Here is an 18568-nt window from a genome sequence, read left to right as displayed (position 1 = left end):
CCTGGTAGCCCAGCTCTGCCTGCTTGAGGCTTTTGGGAAGATCTCCCCTGAACTATGTGCAACTTCTCTGGGGGTGTGGACAAGATATATGTCTCACTGGTATTGAATGACCTTGGCCATGACACCCTCAATTTTCTGAGTCTACTTTCATCGTGTGCAAAATGGACACAAGAATGCCCTTTCCTAAGGCTTCTGTAAGAGTGTGTGAGCTCTGTGCTTGGCAAGTGGCTGGTACTTAGGAAATAGTAGTTGGCCTTTAAAGAGTAAGGTTAAATTAATGCCTGTAAAATTGAAGGGTTTAGAAAATGAATTGTTCTGTGTTAGTGAGTAACTAGTTGGGTAGTTGAAGGAGGGTGGTCCAGGGCTTTTAATAGACATTTCATCAATATTCATTATGGGTTAAGTGCTCCAGCCCCTGAGAGTTGCTGCTCTGTCTTTACAGTACTTGGAATCTGCCATTAGGATTAGATGTTACTCCTCTGTTTCCAAAATAATTCAGTTAAAATATACTTTTGTCTTTTTAAATCAGCATTGTAGGACTGTTTGAGTCCAAAGTTCCAGGGTGGAGCCTATGTGGGTGGACATATTCTGAGTTCAACCCCACCTCTCACATGACCGCTGCAACTGATTCTAACTTCATTCAGCCTCTCTGGTGCTTTGTCTGTGCTGTTCAGATGTTGGCTATGAAGAGTAAAGGAGACAGTCAAAGTGCTTAGTTAGCATCATGGCTAATGTTCTGATGGTACCCAGTTATCCTGAGTGGCAGCAGTCCTATTGCTCCCCAAGCAGTGGTTTCATTTATGACCTCCAAGGATTGCTTCTACTTCTGCTGGGCATGCCATTGCCACGGTTGCCTCTGCCACTGACCAAGGTCACACTGGCTTAGAGTGGGGAAGAGACAAGTTTCTTGTTCATGATGTGGATGAAGGGGACAATATAGTGTTCTGTCCTCTGGAGACCTGACCCTCTCACTGGGGCTCCTCAGGCTCCATGTGATAGCATGGAGTTACCATGTGATAGCATGGGGTCTAGACCCACTGAGATAGCCTCTGAATAAGCTTGTGTGCACCCCAAACTGATCAAACCTTCAGGAGCAACCAAGGCCTGCCAGAGCTCAGCATCCCTGTCCTTCACCACACTTGGAAACCAAACACTTATTGGAAGTTTGCTGACTATTGTGGTCAGAGACAACATGTAGGGAAGCACTTTGGATAGATTTGATTTCTCTCTTTTTCTCTGTGGATAACCTCAGCTTCAGCTGTGACCCTGCAGGAGCTTTGAGCAACAAGGACAGAGTTTAACTTGCCTTTTACTCTCCAAACAGGCCTTGGAAGATCGTGGTATTATAGAGATGCTCCTGACCTCAGACAACAAAGATGGCCTACAAAACGGAGTGGTCAGTGGAGGTACCTACAGGAGGCTGCCTGGTTGGCTCTTCTGCACAATTCCCTGGGTGTGGTCTGAGATAGAAGCAGGAGTTTCCCTGGTGCCTGTGGTGCTTAGCACAGGGCTTGGCACTCTGGGCTTCAGGAGTAATAGGGTTCACAGTATCACCCATGGCCCCTTTCTCTACTTTTTAGTAAATGCCTTGCTTTTAGTAAATGCCAAGTACCCGGGCAGCTGTATCTGGTGGTTCTTGCTAAGTACATAGGGTATTCACAGTGCTAAAGGTGGCTGCTCCCATTGGCAGGGTTCCTTTTATCAGAAAATTGTAGCTCCATTTCTCCTCAATTGCATCAAACCTTGCAGTTATTCTCAGCCCTCTCCTGCCCAACACAGCAGCCATCCTTTTATCTTACTCTTCTCTTCAAAGTGTATCTGGAACTCAGATGTGTTTCACCACCTCAGCTCTTGCCACCCTTCACACGTGCAATACAACAGTACTTCACTAATCCCTCCAGCAAGCTTTGCTTAATATAGCAGTTTGTCCCACCTTTGAGAATGCAATCCATTACCCACTAGGGTAATGATGGCAGGAGGGTCATGAGTTTGAGGCCAGCCAAGACTACATATTCTCTAACGGATAAGCATGCAGCCCAGATCATCTTGTGCTACTGCCTGAGCTCCAGGTGCTCCACGGGGAAAAGAGGGAAGCCCACACTCTGAGAACAGCCGAGTGGGCTCCCCACATCTTCTCTCCCACAGCCCTTCTCCACTGCCTGCTTCCATAGTCCCACACATGACCCTGATACACCCCAGCAGCATGCCTCACAGTCTCCACACACACGAGTGACCCAGCTGCTCTCCAGGTGTGTGCTCTTTCTCACTCTGTTCTACTCTCCTGGCCCCTTTCTGTTTCTCAGGTACACAGAACACCCTCAGATTCGGTGACTCTGCACATCTTTTGGGAATCTGCATAGCTTGCCTCCCAGTGGCGAGTGAGATTTTTCTCTGAGCACCCTGTTAGACAATGCACCCCTTCACAAGGCTCGGCCCTCTCCGCCATTTTGACTTTTAACCTCTGGAGTAGCTGGCTTAACTCACCCCTCTATCTCACAGCAGCAGTGAGCTCTAGGGGCCTGGGGCTGTCTCATTTGGCCTTTGCTTGGCCATGCGCTCATACATGGTTCATGCTCACAGAGCTTGAAGAGACCTCTATTCAGTTGCAGTGTGACTCTGTGGGTCCCTGTACTGTGCCTCTCTGTCATCACATCTCCTCATGTCTGCTTTGCCTCTTGTATTTCCCCCTCTGGACTGACCCGTTTGTAGATGGTGCCTTTAAATTGATATCCCTTCCACAATACCCGGTGTGACTATTGGGTGGATGGAGAGGAAAAGGTTCTTAGCTTTCTTGGTTGTGACAAAGATCAATAGTGATTCCTGTTAGTTCCACCAGGTGGCAACATCTACTCATGTTTGCTACCAAGGCTTTCTTTATTCCCACCCATTCTCCTCTTCAGGCTCCAACCCTTGCGCACCTGCTATCACTGCTGCCTGGAATGATGGTTTTTAATTTAAAAAGTTAAAGCATTCATTCACATGGCCTGTAAGTAAAATATTAAAAGAATACTTACCAAGAAATACACCTTTATGGTGTAGCACACACCTTTAATCCCAGCAGAGGCAGGTGGATCTCTGAGTTTGAGCCCAGCCTGGTCTGCAGAGCGAGTTCCAGGACAGGCTCTAAAGCTACACAGAGAAACCCTGTCTCACAAAACAAGAACAAAACAAAAAACCAAAAAAGGTAAAAAGAAACATACCTTCCTCCTTACCCCGTTCCCCAGAAACAGCCGTCTTGAGTTGTATCTTTTCCTTTCAACTCTCGCTGACCTGTTTCTATATAGCCCACACACTTCTGTTGACTTAGGAATCTGAAGCTGTCCTGTTTTTCTGTGGATGGCTGGGGTTTCCTTGGTCTCACATACCTTCTGTTTCTTAGCGCTGGTTCAGTGCAGATGTGCATCTTGGCTGTAGGTCTGCGGGGTGGGCTGTGCTGCTTTGTAGCTCGTGAATCTGGTGGCGAGTCAGAGTGCTTAGTTCTCACCTTCAGTGGAGTCACTACGCCATTTGCTTTATTTTTCATCTCAGATCTGCCTCTCTCTCCCCCTCCCAGCATCCTCTTTTTTATGTGTAGTTGAGGCTGTCCTCAAACTCTTGACGCTTCTTACCTGGTCTTTTAAGTGACAAGATAATGGTATTACAAGCATGTACCACACATGGGGGCCATCCTGACTTTTGTTCCCAGCCTTATCACTCCCCCATATCTCCTAGCAAATGTCTTAACAGAGATCTCTTTAACTGTGTTTGTAAATATTTTACTTGTTCCTTATATTAGTCCTGCTTGCCCTGACTTTCTGTTACTATTCTAACCATTTTTTTGAGGGGAAATGCAGCTCTTAAAATGGGTAAAGAAGGTGAACAGGAGTCTTTCCCTGGGGTGGTGCCAGTGGGATTATTAATATCAGGAAACTCAAATGCCAGTGTCTAGAGATAGCATTTTTAAGCAGCTACAGAAGCTGCCTCTGGCTTTTTGCACAGATATTTGAGGAACAAGAGTAAGGAATGCTTAGGAGCCACTTGCTCAGGAATACCCTTCCGTCTCCCCTTCTATTCCTCTCCTTCTATTGCTTTCTAAGAGTACGTGAACCCCACTGAAGGGATGGACACGGGTGCAGAGGAAGCTTGGCAACAGGGAGGGAGGATGCCTGTGGATGGAGAGGCCCTCTTCATGGTGCTCAAAGTGGAGCAAGGGCTTATGGGATCTGGTAGAAAGAAACCCCCTCATAGATGCCCTGCTATCCCGCCGTGGTTTTCACTTTCCCAGGGTTCCCTTGGCACTTTGTGCTCATATCCCTTTTGTACTCTGCTTGCAGCTGCTTTCTGTCGCCTTGTGGTTGATGAAGTGTCAGGATGACACAACCTAGGTGTGTGTTTTCAGCTGGCCCTGTGCATTGGCTTGACTTGGAGGTTTAACATTTTTAAACAGGCTTCCTGAAAGGGGTGGTTAACTTTAGACAAGGAAAGTTCTAGTTGGAGGATCTTCCCCTGTGTGCTGCTAGAAGACAGTGACATACTGTCCTGGTGTGAAGGGTCCTGAGTTTGCAGCCCTACTCTGCTGTTCACAAATTGTGGACCACGAGGGACATTTCTGTACCTTTGGAGCCTTAGCTCTGTTTCCTTCACTGGTTACTGTGGCTTGATATCTTGGGTTTAGCTGGGGTTGAGCAGCCTGTCTTTGTCACTCCTAAGCCAGTCATCTGCAACTGACCATTCAAGTGGACAGTAAGCAAGTAAGGGTCCTTGGAGTCAAGTTCTACAGTTGTGTCAGGGCCATGGCCACCAGCCAGCAGTACCATTTTTCTTGAGCATGCATTTCACTAGTGGAAAGCTATATAAAATACTGGTTAAAGTAAACTCATTATGGAATAGAATAGAATGCATTCTTATCAAGAAATGAGACATGAGTCTTCATTGAGATCATTGCCCTTGTGTACAGAGGCATTACCATTGCACATAGAGTGCAGTGTAGAGCTTAGGCTCTGTTTCCTGTGACAGTAGTTCAGAGAAGCAGAGAAGCCTTCTCTCTGCTAACATTACAGTCAGTAAAATCAGATGCTGCGTCTTGTGGTTCCACTCCTGTATTGACCAGTGGAATTTCCAAAATAACACTAGCATCACAGGAGCTAACTTCCATTCTAGTGGGAGGTGGGAAACAATATCTATCCTAGCTTTCATTCATTCATATATATATATATATATATATATATGAATGCAGACACATACATATATATGTGTATATACACATATGTACATGTATGCACACACACACACACACACACACACACACACACACACACCTATCTATATATGCTGGTGGATTGAAGATTTGGGTAATTCAGAAAAGTCTTTGTGACTTCAAGACTATGCTTTGTTTTTCTTTCTTCCCAGTGCTGGCCACCATTAATTTACAGTCCCAACAGGAGCTGAAGGCACTCAACAGTATTCTCTTATCTATACAGGTAGGTCTGTCCAAAGGATGCTGTGGATCCCATGCCCAGAGTTCTGTGATGGGGCGACTCTTAGCTCTCCCAGCCTCCTGGTTCATGCCACATTGCCTCATGGCTGGGATGGAAGCGGCTCTAAAATTTTGTTATGGAGACTGACAGCATCCAAGTGTGCTGTGCTCTGTTAGGAAGGACACCTTTTTGAAGCTTTTGGCTTTTATGGACTCTGCAAGCCCCAGCCTTGCTTTGAGAGATTGAGAGGGAAAAGAAGCCCCTCTGTCCCATACCATGGAAGGCACCCTACCTTAACCTTATTGGCATTGGAAATGTTTCTGTTATCCATAGGACAGGAGGCCTTGTTGATTACAAATTGGGAATAGAGAGAGGATTCTGGGTGTATTTCAGATTTTCCAGGTTGATGGTTACGCATAGCCCTTTTCCAGTTGGTGTTTCTAGTTTGTGTGTCTCCCCTAAACAGACAGATGTGATTGGGGCCTAGCTATATCCCATATGTAGAACTGAGAGTCTTTCTCAGCCTGGCTTATAGAGGGGGGTGAATGCCTCCAGCTTGCCCCTACCAATTGCATATCCACCATGGTCCTAGAGTGAAACTGCTAAGAGTGTATTGGCAGTGGATAGATATCTATTGGAATACTGGGTCAATATTGTGGGCATACTTGTGGTCCATTGAGTAGATTGTTTTAGCTGCTGGCCTTTCAGAGTAGGGATGACACCCTCAGGTACACTCACATGAAGTCATAATGACAGGTAGTACCTTGTAAGGTGAGTATATATGTAATGTGTGACTATTCCTGCAGTATAGATGGTGGCCAGGAAGGGCTGGACAGGCTTTTAAGAGGAGGGCAGGCCTGATCACTGGTAGACTTCCCAGAGGGGAGGGTTAATACATGTACATGTTTGGGATCAAGTGGAACCCTTTCTTCTCATCTTCTTTCTCCCAGTATATCCTAGGTCTTTTCTCTGTCTGTAGAAGTGCCTGGTCTGTCTATCTTATGTCATAACTGATTGTAGGGCCTCATTCCTTGTGGAGTCTGTAATCTGCGTGGGAAGAGAGACTCACAAGATACTGTCTCAAAGTGGCTAAGCAGAGTTGCAGTTGAGTGCTGTCAAGGGAAGGTGCAGATGCCAGGAGCTGCTTAGGATCCACTTGGTCACTCTACTGTGGGACTTTGGACACATTGTTTGCCTCTGCTGTATTTCTCTTTCCTTCAGTTGAATAGGTATAATGTGAACCTTGATTTGAATAAGGTAATATTTGAAAAGTACCTCACAGTACTGGTGATGGAAGGGGCATCTGTGCTGGTCCCTAGAAAACTTGCCATATTAGTGCTATTGGCCTGGCTGTGTTATCAGCAGAATGTCACTTTCTTGTATAGTCCATGACATCTGCCCTTACTTAAATGAGTGGTTTTATATAAAGGGCTCATTGAATGTACACTGTAGACCCCAGCACTGGTTAACTCTGGAGTATTCATTAGTCCTCACGTATGTGCCCAGTGAGGAAGGTAACTCATGCTAGAAATTTTTGAGTACTTTCTAGATACCAGAGATTTATATGCATCATTCCATCTAATTCTCCCAGTGAGCATGGGTGCTGACCACTGTTACTGTTACCTGTGGTCAAACAAATGGACAGAAAATGGAGAAATCACCCAGAAGATGGCCAATTGGGGTTGGTTGCACCACATTCTGCAGTGAGACAGCTTGATCCATGCTGGGCTTTCACTCCATCATAACATCACAGAAGGCCTTAAGCAAACAAATCCACTGTTGTCACTGGAGGTTATTGGGATTTAGACCTTCAACTCTGCTTCTCCCTTTTGGGTGACTTTAATGTGTGCATAGTACAACATATCTTGGGATGTAGATATTTTGTAGAGAGAAATAAAGCTACCACCTTGCTAAAAATTCTTGTGGCTATATTGGCTTTTTCCCAGGGAAATTGGTATGTTCTATGCCATGGACTATTGAGTATGCCCCATCTCTCTGGAACGTGTTCTGTTGCTTTTTATGCAGTTTCAAATGTCAGGCAAACCCTGAGAGAGGGTACTTAATTAGCTGTCACCAAATAAACAAGGAATGCTTCCTGACCCAGAGCCTAAAATCTTAGCAAATGAGTATACCTGCCAAGGTGTTTTCAGCTTTTGCAAACATGGTGGAGCTGAGTATAGTCTCCAAATGGTCTCCATATGCTTGGAAAAAGCAGATGTCATGTCAGTATTCTGAAATAATAATTAATCAGTATCCCAGGGAAGGTATAAATGAATCCAGACTGCAGCTGTAGAGCTTGCACCCTGATTTGCTTCTCTGTTAGGATCTGAGTCTATGGTTTAGTTCTAAACTGTTGTTTAATTCAGAGCTTAAAGAAGACCCAACCTGAAGCCTGCTGACTTCCAGATATGGGGAAGCAGTACTTTGGCGTGTCTGCACCTATGGTGTGGCTCTTGGATGTACTCATCCAGAATAGGACATTCTTCTTCCCCGGTGGACGATAGGCAAATGTTTTGAGCCAGAATGCAATCCAACCAGTGTTATAAAGGGCATCCAAGTCAGTTGGAAAATTCTGATGAAGTCTTAGCTTGAACATATACTCCTGTCTTGCGAACACCCATCAGATGCACCCTCAAAAGCACATTAAACATCAACTCTGGTAGCCTCTTCTTCCACATTCTACCAGTGGGTGGTGAGGCCTCTTGTGGTGGGTGAGTGATCATCAGTGCTGTGCACTTACAAGTCTCTGAGGAAGGGGTAGATGCCCAGGGAGGAAAGAGGTATTAGGATTCCTTCCAAGAAGCAACCTCGACGTCTTTTGATCAGCCCATCTGCCTAATTCTTATTTTGTGGTACCCAGGGGATTCAACCGAAGATGGTGATGGAGTACTGGACTGGGTGGTTTGACTCATGGGGTGGCCCCCACAATATCTTGGATTCCTCTGGTGAGTGCTTTATTTTGCCTACATCTAATATGTATGTTGGCCCTGAGTAAGAATGTATTTTATATTCCTTACATTCTTGACATTGTGTATGGAGTTGTAGGGTGCTAGGTTCCTGGAATCCTAGGTTCATACTCAGCTCTTGTTATTTCAGTCTTGACTTGAAATAGCAGTAGGAATTTCATCATTGCTTTTCTGTGTAACACATGCTTATTGCATATATCTAAGAAATGTAGGAAAGTTTAAAGAATAAATAAAAGCCCTCAAGTCTAGATCAAGCATTTTGACGTACTTAACAGTATAGGCAGCCCATAGTATATCTCCATCTATGTACAGATAGATAAAACTAGACACAGATTAATCAGATCTTCACACACATGCACACATGCATGCACACACACACACACACACACACACACACACCATCTTGTATTGCTGAACATAGGAATACTTGGAGTAATTGGACATTACTGTCTTAAAGAGTTTGAAAAGCCCCATTGTATCAATGACTAAACCACCATTTAGTGACCTAGTTCCTTACTGATAGTTGCTTAGTTTTGGGTTTGATTAATTGGACACTATTTAAGTGAGTATCCTTCAACATCTAGTTTTGTATACTTGGCATATATTTCTATATGAAAAAGAACAAATTGCTACATCAATGCAGTTTTAATATATGCATTCACCACTGCCCTTCATAAAGCAGTACTCATTTCCTGCAGATTCATCAGTACTAAGCAGTAAAATGATTTTTAAAAATTTGCCAGTTCACTAGGTTTGTATTGAATCAGTATTGAGTTTGCATTTACTGTATATATCATATAAATATATATTAACCAACCTTTTATTTTGTTGTCTGATACTCTCTTTGCATATCATTGGCTCATTTATTAGTTAAGGGAGAACTTAGGGATATAGGCAGGACTATTGTATAATGGGGTCCCATCTTTTTTGCATTTCCTTGGAACAGAAAGCCACTGGGTAACATGCCAGCTGCTAGTGTAGAAACAGCCTACTGGCTACAGATTGTCCAGGAAAAGGTGCATGACCCAGTGATGGATCAAATGGACCTGGTGGGGATTGGGAGGTAAGGGAACCAGGGCCTAGTTAGGGTTTCCCTTATACTCTGACATACTAAACATCCCTCCTCCTTGCTCTCCTTGAAGAGGTCTTTCAAACAGTGTCTGCTATCATCAAAGCTGGCTCCTCCATCAACTTATACATGTTCCACGGAGGCACAAATTTTGGCTTCATAAACGGAGCCATGCATTTTAATGACTACAAGGCTGATGTCACCAGCTATGGCAAGTATCTGCAATGGTTCTCTCTCTTCCTTCCCAGTGTTTGTATGGCTAGTTCTTTTGATGGAGAGTTCTTTAGAGACAGTTTCTGGCTTCTTTCATGTCTTTGGCTATGTAATGTCCAGGGAAGATATAGGCTTGGTCTGCTACTTTGAAAGTTCTAGACCACTAGGTGCCTATGAACAGCTTGCTGTGTTTAGAGAGCTCTTTGGAGGACCAAGTGAAGGGAGGCAAATCTGGAGTGGTAGGGATGGGGTTAGCCTTTCCCCTTCTGACTGAGTTCACAAGGAGTAGAACAGATACTCCGTTGTATCCACATGCAATAAAAAATTTAGGATCATGCTATGTTTATAGGTACTTTTGTAGCATATGGTACCTACTGTATTTTGACTGAATGGCTCATTAAAAGGTGTTTTCCCCAAGATTGCTGGTTTGAGAACTCTGTTCCCCCAACCCAGTTCCGCTTCTTCCTTTCTTCTTTTTTCTTCATCCCTTTGCACTTCATCCCTGGTCACAGGAGAGACTGTAAAAGGTCAATGGGTGTCTTTCAGACTATGATGCTGTATTGACAGAGGCTGGAGATTATACTGCCAAATACACCAAGCTTCGAGACCTCTTTGGAACCTTCTCAGGTACAAATAGGCAGCAGAATCAGACATCCATCTGGATCCATGCTTTTGCCATGAGTCCTTGGAGCTTCTACTGTGTTGCTATCCTATCTCAACTCCAGCTGAACCATATTCGAGAATATTCTAGACTACTAGGAATATAGTTCCATGGAAGAACTCTTGCCTAGCATGCATAAGGTCCTATGTTTCACTGTGATCACTGCCCAAAACAAATAAACAAACAAACAAGCATTCTAGAAAAGGAAAGTTTGAGAGACTATATTCATCATGCCATGCTTCTCATATTTAGCTCATACTAAGCTTGTTTATGACATACAGAAGACACAAGGAAGCCCTTCCCTTGCCCACACCTTGTGTTCTAGAGTAGTTCCAGCACTGAATAGGGCCTGTGGTTGATACTGGTGTTGAGATGAAAGGAATGCATTGGACTGTGGGTATGAGGCTGGAAGAGAAGTGATGATTGAGTCTTTAAGGGAGGGTCATGGTTCCTGTTTCAGGTATCCCTCTGCCTCCTCCACCTGAGCTTACTCTTAAGATGACCTATGAGCCAATGAGGCCATCTTTCTACATATCACTGTGGGATGCTCTCCTGTACTTGGAAGAAGTAAGTGCTGCAGGCTGGGCTTCAGGGATGGTTATCAAGCAAACAGGAACTGGGAACTTGCCAAATGGGGTTCTGGGATGAGCAAAGCCATTCAGTGGCATTGGGGTCTCTTCCTAACCAGAGAACTGAGTAAAGAGAATACAGTGGTGCTAGAGTGGGAAGTGGGAAGGCATAGAAGAGCTTGAGCTTGGTTCCTCCTCCTTTAGCCTCAGGGGTAGGCTTGGATCATGACTAGAGTAAGGAAAGGAGGGATGATCCTCCCCCCCCCCAATGGAGAGGAGAGGGCACCTTACTCTACAGTTCATTCTTTTGTGATGCAGATGTGACAGTGGGTTAAGGATTCTAATAGACTGTAGGACCTTTGTGAAATCTCCCTGTTCCTGTCAACCTTATTTCTGGGACTAATGAGCCATGAGTTTAAGCTGGCTAGAAGGTGGGATAGAAAAAAGAGCCTAGAGAAACCTTGCATCCTGTCCCTGATGTCCTTGCTGCTGAGGTGAAGACTTAGGATTAGGAGCAGCCTGGCTCCTGTGCCTTCTTGTGTCTTCTTATGTAGCCAATCGAGTCTGAGCTTCCCATCAACATGGAGAACCTGCCAGTAAACAACGGTAATGGGCAGGCCTTTGGGTACATTCTTTACGAGACTACCATCTTTTCATCTGGAGTTCTCAGTGGCAATGTGCGCGACAGGGGACAGGTAGGAGCATCTCTGAACTCCCAGGACTTTGTAGTGACAAAGCACGGCAGTACATACCTTATTCTCTGCCTTCACAACCAGCTGTTGCCAGTGTGTAAAACTGGCTATCTCTGCTAGCTGGAGATTGCATGGTCTTTCCCTCGTAACTGTGGTGTTTACTTTTCTTCCTTACCTGCCAAGAACCTTCAAAAGTCCCCACAATGGTACTTGTTTTGTTGTTTAGCAGAAAGTCCTCCTATCTTCCTCTCATTGACTATGATTTTCATCTGCTCACTTTGGCAGGTCTTTTTGAACAGAATATTCATAGGATTCTTGGACTATAAAACAACAGCGATTACTATCCCCTTGACCCAGGTTTGTTATCCTAGAGAGCTGGGTGATGGGTAGGAAGATCCTTAATTAAGAACTGGGAACAGAAGGGGCACACCTAGCTTTCTGATCAGTGGTTTTCACTCCCATTCTCATGTCTGGGGAATACAGAGATCCCCAAGTGTAACTGGCTTATCAGTCAGTGATAAATGGCCACTCTGTTCCTGGCAGGGCTACACCACACTGAGGATCTTGGTGGAAAATCGTGGGCGAGTCAACTATGGGAATAATATTGACACTCAGCGCAAAGGTGGGTCCTAGTATAGACCAGGAGAAAAGCTGTCATCACTCATCTGGCTTGTTTATATGTTTGCCATCGAGTACGTCAGCAGGCCACTGGGGCCCCTTTTAGGGAAATGGTTTATGCTGCAGGGAGGTGGACCGTGGATCCCATTGCAAGAGAGGTGGTTCATGGAGGTTTATTGAAGAGAGAAGGTACCTGGTTTACCTAAATATAAGTCCTGGTTAATAGACTAGGAGGGTTTGGCCACTTTCCCTTTAGTTCTTCATAATTGTACAGTTCATGTGCCTGTGGAAAAAAACCTCTGTAAGCCCTGAGTTGGCCTCTCAATTTTTATACCAAAATTTACTTTGTGGGAGTGGGCCTCTCTGCTTGCAGGGTTGTGGGTAAGGAACAAGGAATGGGAGTATCCTTGAATCCATGGAAGAATTTCAAACACCTGCCTTCTGAGTTTCTGTTCTTTATCTCTCTCAGGAAAACTCACAGACATTGCTCTGGGCTCAGGAGGAAGTTAGGCATGCCATGAGCACACCACAGTTTGTTGTCGTGCCCTTCTAGGAGTATCCCTCCAGTACACTTGCCCATGTCCCTGGCTTCCTGAATCAGACTTTTAGTCCCTTTCTTTCCCTGTCTGTTTGTATGTGGGTAGTTCCCCGAGAAGTGTAGGAAGGAAACTAAGTTAAAATAAGATCTTCCTATGGAAAGGAGTTGGTGACATTCCATTTCACTTTCCCCCATCTGCATTTGTGGTGGAGGAAACTTTCCTGGTCAGGATATCAGCTGAAAGCCTCTGGCACATGCCCAGAAATTGATATGGCCTCAGCCTTTGGGGCTTCCTCTCCAGAAGAGCCTCAAATCAGATCCTCTAGCACCATCTAGCACCATCCTTGGAGTGCCACATAACAAAGTAGCTCCATCTAGGCCACCATCCTCAACTGTCAGTAGTTCTTCAGTATTTCTCCATAGGCCTCAACGCTTTCCTTAGTCTTCCTTCTTTGGACCCATCTTTCCTCTTCTGTTGTTTTGGAGTTAGAAAGACCCATCAGACTTTCCAGTCTTTATTTCCCTAGGGTCTTAATTGAGTGTGTCTGACCATCTTGGCCAGCTCAGTGTTTGCAGTTCACATACTTTCCCATCAGAAATACATATGCTCACATGCTTGTCCTTGCCATGGAGGTTGATCCAGACCCAGTTGTCTCCACCCTTAAGGTGCTGAACAGCTGCCCTTCAGGTATGCAGTTGCTTACTGCTAGATACCTTCATGATGTTATCATCTGTTCATGATTTAGATGTCTTTAAAGTTAACTTTAATCTTAGGTCGTATAGAGAGTTTCTGGCTGAGTGACCAGGTCTCTTCCTGGTCTGAGACCTCATGATACCACAAAGTTAGGCTGTCTGTCACCACTTAGCCACCCCACCCCACAGAAAGAGTCCAGAAGCCAGATGTTACACATTGACTTCTTAGTTTGTCACTGTCCTCAGATGCACTGCTCTTTATGACAAATCGTAGGCCTTGACAAACAGTAGTCTTGTTTATTGTCCCTTTTTTGAAATTTCAAGGGAGGCTTTAGTCCATGTACAAAGTACTTTAGGCAGCACATGCTTTAGGAAAATCCTTGCTTCATCTTTCCTGGAGCATCTACACATGCCTTGGCTGCCATTGTGCCTCCTGTCTCCTGATTTGGGGCGCGTTTATCTTTCTTTGCCATTTTCTCCAGGTTTAATTGGAAATCTCTATCTGGACAATGATCCCCTGAAAAAGTTCAGAATCTACAGCCTGGATATGACAAAGCAGTTCTTTCAGAGGTGGGTCCTTGTGAGTCTGGTAAAGAGGTCATAACTAACATGTACCAAGAGCCAGAAGTAACCTGGCCTCCCTATCAGGGTCCTGCAAAGTTATAAAGAGATCCAGAGGCCAAAGTGACCTACCTAAGGTGATGGGTAGGACCGGCACTGGAACCCCTGTTTCCAAACTGGGAAATGCCCATCCTGCTGTCTTGTTGCCATGCTATGGCCTGGTTGGGGGATATGTGGCTCCTAGCCTTGTTGGGAGAATGAATGTGCCTTAAGAATTAGAAGCAGCTCTGGAAGCAGATGTGAGATGGTCCTTCCCTCTTTTTCCTCCTTACATCCTGTTTTTAGGCTCGATGTGGATAAGTGGAGTTTCATCCCTAAAGAACCCACCTTTCCTGCTTTCTTCCTGGGTGCCTTGTCAGTTGGCATTTACCCTTCAGACACATTTCTGAAGCTAGAGGTTTGTAGGACCCCTTTCCTTTTATGTTCGTCTTTCTATGTTGCCTCATATGATAGGGACCCTGTGACTTCTCTGTGGTAAAGGAGTAGGCTCAGAGCAGAACCACCTCTGGTACTTCTTAGTACATGGGTCCTCATGGACAGTCTGAGGTTGACTACTCTGCCTAGGAGTCTCACAGCAGTGGGGTGGGTTGACCTACATGGATGTCAAATGTGGGTTCACTTTGGTCTCTCAGGAACATGGCCTATATCTCACTGTGTTTCTGGTGTGACTTTATTTTTGGGGCTTTTGTAGTAAATCAAGACCTTCCCTATTTTATTTCAAGGGCTGGACGAAGGGGGTTGTATTTGTCAATGATCACAATCTTGGACGCTACTGGAACATAGGACCTCAGGAAACTCTCTACCTCCCAGGTGTCTGGCTGGACAAAGGACTCAACAAGGTGGGAATATTTCTAGGCTCCATCCCTTTTCCATGTTACTGTTTTCCCATCCTTGCTAGCAAGTTGCTTCTCTACCCCTGAAATGCTTCGCCAGGGAATAGGAGAGGGTGGGTATTCCAGCTGACTGTTCTTCCCGTTTCCTTGGTGATGACTCTGCACTCACTCCCACACTCTTCCTTCTATCCTGTGGTACCATCCAGCTCTCATCTGTCCACAGGATGGACCTCACAGTTCAGCTCTTGTTTTCCACAGGTCATCATTTTCGAGGAGACAATGGCAGGCTCCGTGGTACAGTCTACTGATACCCCGTACTTGGGCAGGAACCAGTATGTTAACTGAACAGCAGTCCCAGCCTTTCTGCTGTGGTTGGCAGCTTCCTTCCTTTTCTACAGAAGGGTCTTCATACCTAGTAACCTCAGGGATTGAAGGGCTATAGTCAACTCAGTCTAAAATCCTAAACCCAAGGGCACTAAAGAGAAGATGGGGTAGCATTGTCTGGGATGGCTTCTCTCTTGGTTCTGTGGTTGGGTTCCTTTCTGCTCCTCTGATCTTTCTGGGGAGGCCATAGGGCCATAGGGTGTAGTATGCAGTTGTATGACCTTCAAAGAAGGTGATAATGCTAGGTGGGTACTAGAAGTGAAAGCCTCACCAGACCAACCTGCTGGATATAGGTAGTTTTTTGACAGTGCTGAGTAGGATGTGGCCACCTCCTATAGAGGAGCTTTGTGCTCCTGAATTTGTGGGTTTGTCATTGTTTGTAGAGCAAAGAGAAAGTGTGTCTTGCTTGAGTCAACTTGATTTTATTTTTCAACTTTCCTCCAGCTAGTTTGGGGGTTCTGGAAGAAACATCTTTTCATTTTCATTCTTTTATTTCATTGAATCAGTTGATAAGCTGGCCTTAAGAGAAACAGACATATTCAGTACTTACTTTCCTAAGCTAAGAGAGCATTTGCTATTGTCCTCGGTAAGGAGGAGTGTCACCAAAGAGGAACAACCTTACCAGGGGAGGAGCTGGGCATTTCAGCAGAAACCACCTCATGCCCATCCTCTCAGGAATGGAATAGCAGAAGGCTTGGCTAAGTGGCACTGGGCAGCTGCCTCTGACCACACAGAGGAATTTGGGGTTAGCTACAAGCCCACAGGTTAGCACAGGCCTTGGGTCCAGCTCAGCTGGTTCTTTGAGAACTCTCCTTCCCCTTCCTGACAAAGCATCAGGAGGAGGAAGGGCAGCCATCTGTCTACCATGTTGTCCCAGTCCAGATTGAAGGGATCAAGTGCAATGGCTTGATTTGGGTTTGCCACCCTAAATTGCAATAAAGCGATATATTTGAAGCAAATCTTCTTTGTGGATGTCTCCAGCTTTTCTGTGCCACTCTAAACCATGGGAGAAGGTGACCCTTAAGAATCCAGAAACTGATGTTACCCAGCTGGTAGAAGGCATGCGCTTCTTACCACCTTTCTTGATTTCAATTTTCCTTGAAATGTAATTGCATTAAGAGCAGCCCAATGTCATGCTAGTGGATAAGAGTAAGAACATTCTAGAAAGTCAAAACCTTTCTTTATAAATTATATCTGATATGTACTTTCTTCATAAATTAAATCTTATATGTTCTATTCCAAGCTGATTGTCTTCCATAGTAGCTGAAATCAAATAACACACATATGTGAGCACAGTGTCCATAGAGAAGCCCAGTGAAGATGGGTTAGGCAAGCACAGCCTGGCAGGCCACTTTCCTGAGTGTGGCTGAGAACAGGGCTTGCACTGGAGTCAGGGTATGCGGCCTGGTGTGCAGCCACTGAGTGAAGAGCCCAGCTCACTTCCTTGTGTCCCACTAGATCTGAGAAATTGAGTTTATGTTTTTTCTCTTTTTCACTCTGTCTCTTTTTTAGATGGGGTCATGTTATATAGCCCAGACTGGCCTTGAATTTTCCGTTCTTCTGCCTTAGCTTCCCCAGTACTGAGATTATAGGGTTGTTCCTGCATGCCCACCTCAAAGGAAGCTCTTTTAAAAAGCCCTTGCTTCTTTAAAGTTTTAAAATAAAATCACATGATAATTATTTGGTGTGTGTGTGTGTGTGTGTGTGTGTGTGTGTGTGTGAGAGAGAGAGAGAGAGAGAGAGAGAGAGAGATTAGGTGTATGTGTGCTATGAGGTATGGTTAGAGGGCAACCTCCTTTTTGGTCCTGGGGAACAAACTCAGATTGCCAGGGTTAGGTGTCTACCCACTGAACCATCTTGATGGCCCTCAAAGGGAGCTTTGTAAAGTGCTGGTTGCAGAGGATGCCTGAAGAGCTAGACAGACAGAGCCCCAAATTTTACCCACTCTTGCCAGTTCTTTCTGAGATGCCTTGGAATATGAAGCATTCAGCTAAGATGCAAATGAGTAGAGCCAGAGTAGAGAGCAGTGTCATATTGCCACTTTGTCTTGCATTACATAAGAGCCGATTTCTACAAAGCTGTATTAAGCAGGGCTGTCCTAGGAAGTGTGACAGGCAATCAGGATATAAAGGAATCTTACATAGCATCGTTCTGAAAGGTAGCGAAGAATTCTGAGTTAAAGCTTTGTGCATACATGATCAGGCTATGTATTTATTGGACTGGTCAAGATGAGGTCTTTCTGCAGCAACAGTTTTTTCTGCTTCCCCAGCATGTGTCAGCTGACCTTAGCTCTCCAGAGTTGACTAGTTTATCCAGATCCTGTGTACCATGTACCTCCATCTTAGTCCCGCCAACATTCAAATGTCCTGAGACTCTGCATACCTATTCTTTCTTTTGACTACTCACTGTGTGGACTTACACCTGTGGGATCTTGACACCAACATGTTCCAATGTCTGTTTCCAAACTCACAGCAGGTATATAAACTGCTGACCCTCACCATCTGTTGCACGTGCCTGACAATGTCAGAAGTAGAACTCTGCTTTCCCTCATGTGGCATCCCCTGCACTCTGTCCTGTATCAACACATGGAAATTCTGTTCAGTGTCCCAGATAATTTTGGCTCCTCTCTCTCCATTCCACAGCCAACCCATTCTTAAGCATGCTTGGGATGTAGCCACTTAGGTCTTCTCTGGACCTTGTGCCCTCATCCCATCTGCCATCATTTTAGGGGCTGCCTCTGCAGTCCCCTACCTTGGCCCATTTGTCCTCAGCACAGGAAGCAAAGTGGCTCTTGAAAGTTAGTTCCATCAGTGGCTGCAAATTTCAGTTAGAGTAGAAACCAAACACCTTACTTGCTTTCAGAGGCCAATTGATTCTAGGCTTTCTTCCTGACTCTCCACCCCACACCCGTCACTGGCCCAGTCCGTTGCAGCCACACCTGTCAGCATCGTCTGCCTCAGCTGCATGTTGGCATGTTGCTCTTCTGCTCAAGGTTCCCAGATCAGGGAGGCCTTTCTCCCCATGTTTTCTGGAACTGCAGCCCCTCCCACTGCTACCCTCCATCTTCCCCAGCACTCCATTCTTCTTACAGCACCTCACACCTGAAATTCTGCACAAGTGCCATTGTCTGTGACCTGCATTTGGTGGGCAAGCCCCATAAAGACTGCTGTGTGCTGGCTCCTAGAAGAATACCTGTTCAGAACAGGCATCTGGCAAAGATTTGTTGGATGGTTAAATTAATAAACGAGACTAAAA

The 18568-nt window shown here is 45.2% G+C and overlaps 1 protein-coding gene across 2 annotated transcripts in view; it reads left to right on the top strand.

Moving 5' to 3' along the window:
* Positions 1-15290, top strand: part of LOC127231396 (beta-galactosidase-1-like protein 2) — a 41181-nt gene extending 25891 nt beyond the window's left edge. For both annotated transcript variants that reach the window (XM_051196925.1, XM_051196924.1), the window contains 13 exons: positions 1325-1406; positions 5389-5459; positions 8317-8401; positions 9565-9702; positions 10251-10331; positions 10826-10932; positions 11489-11629; positions 11912-11983; positions 12170-12248; positions 13958-14045; positions 14382-14493; positions 14819-14935; positions 15188-15290. In XM_051196925.1, the coding sequence (XP_051052882.1) occupies positions 1325-1406; positions 5389-5459; positions 8317-8401; positions 9565-9702; positions 10251-10331; positions 10826-10932; positions 11489-11629; positions 11912-11983; positions 12170-12248; positions 13958-14045; positions 14382-14493; positions 14819-14935; positions 15188-15274 (1260 nt within the window). In that variant the 3' untranslated portion in view covers positions 15275-15290. The remainder of the gene's footprint in view (positions 1-1324; positions 1407-5388; positions 5460-8316; positions 8402-9564; positions 9703-10250; positions 10332-10825; positions 10933-11488; positions 11630-11911; positions 11984-12169; positions 12249-13957; positions 14046-14381; positions 14494-14818; positions 14936-15187) is intronic.
* Positions 15291-18568: the final 3278 nt, after the last annotated feature.

The sequence above is a fragment of the Phodopus roborovskii genome, unplaced genomic scaffold (genome assembly GCF_943737965.1).
Source record: "Phodopus roborovskii unplaced genomic scaffold, PHOROB, whole genome shotgun sequence".
NCBI classification, from domain to species: Eukaryota; Metazoa; Chordata; class Mammalia; order Rodentia; family Cricetidae; genus Phodopus; species Phodopus roborovskii.
This window is presented reverse-complemented; position numbering and strand designations above follow the sequence as displayed.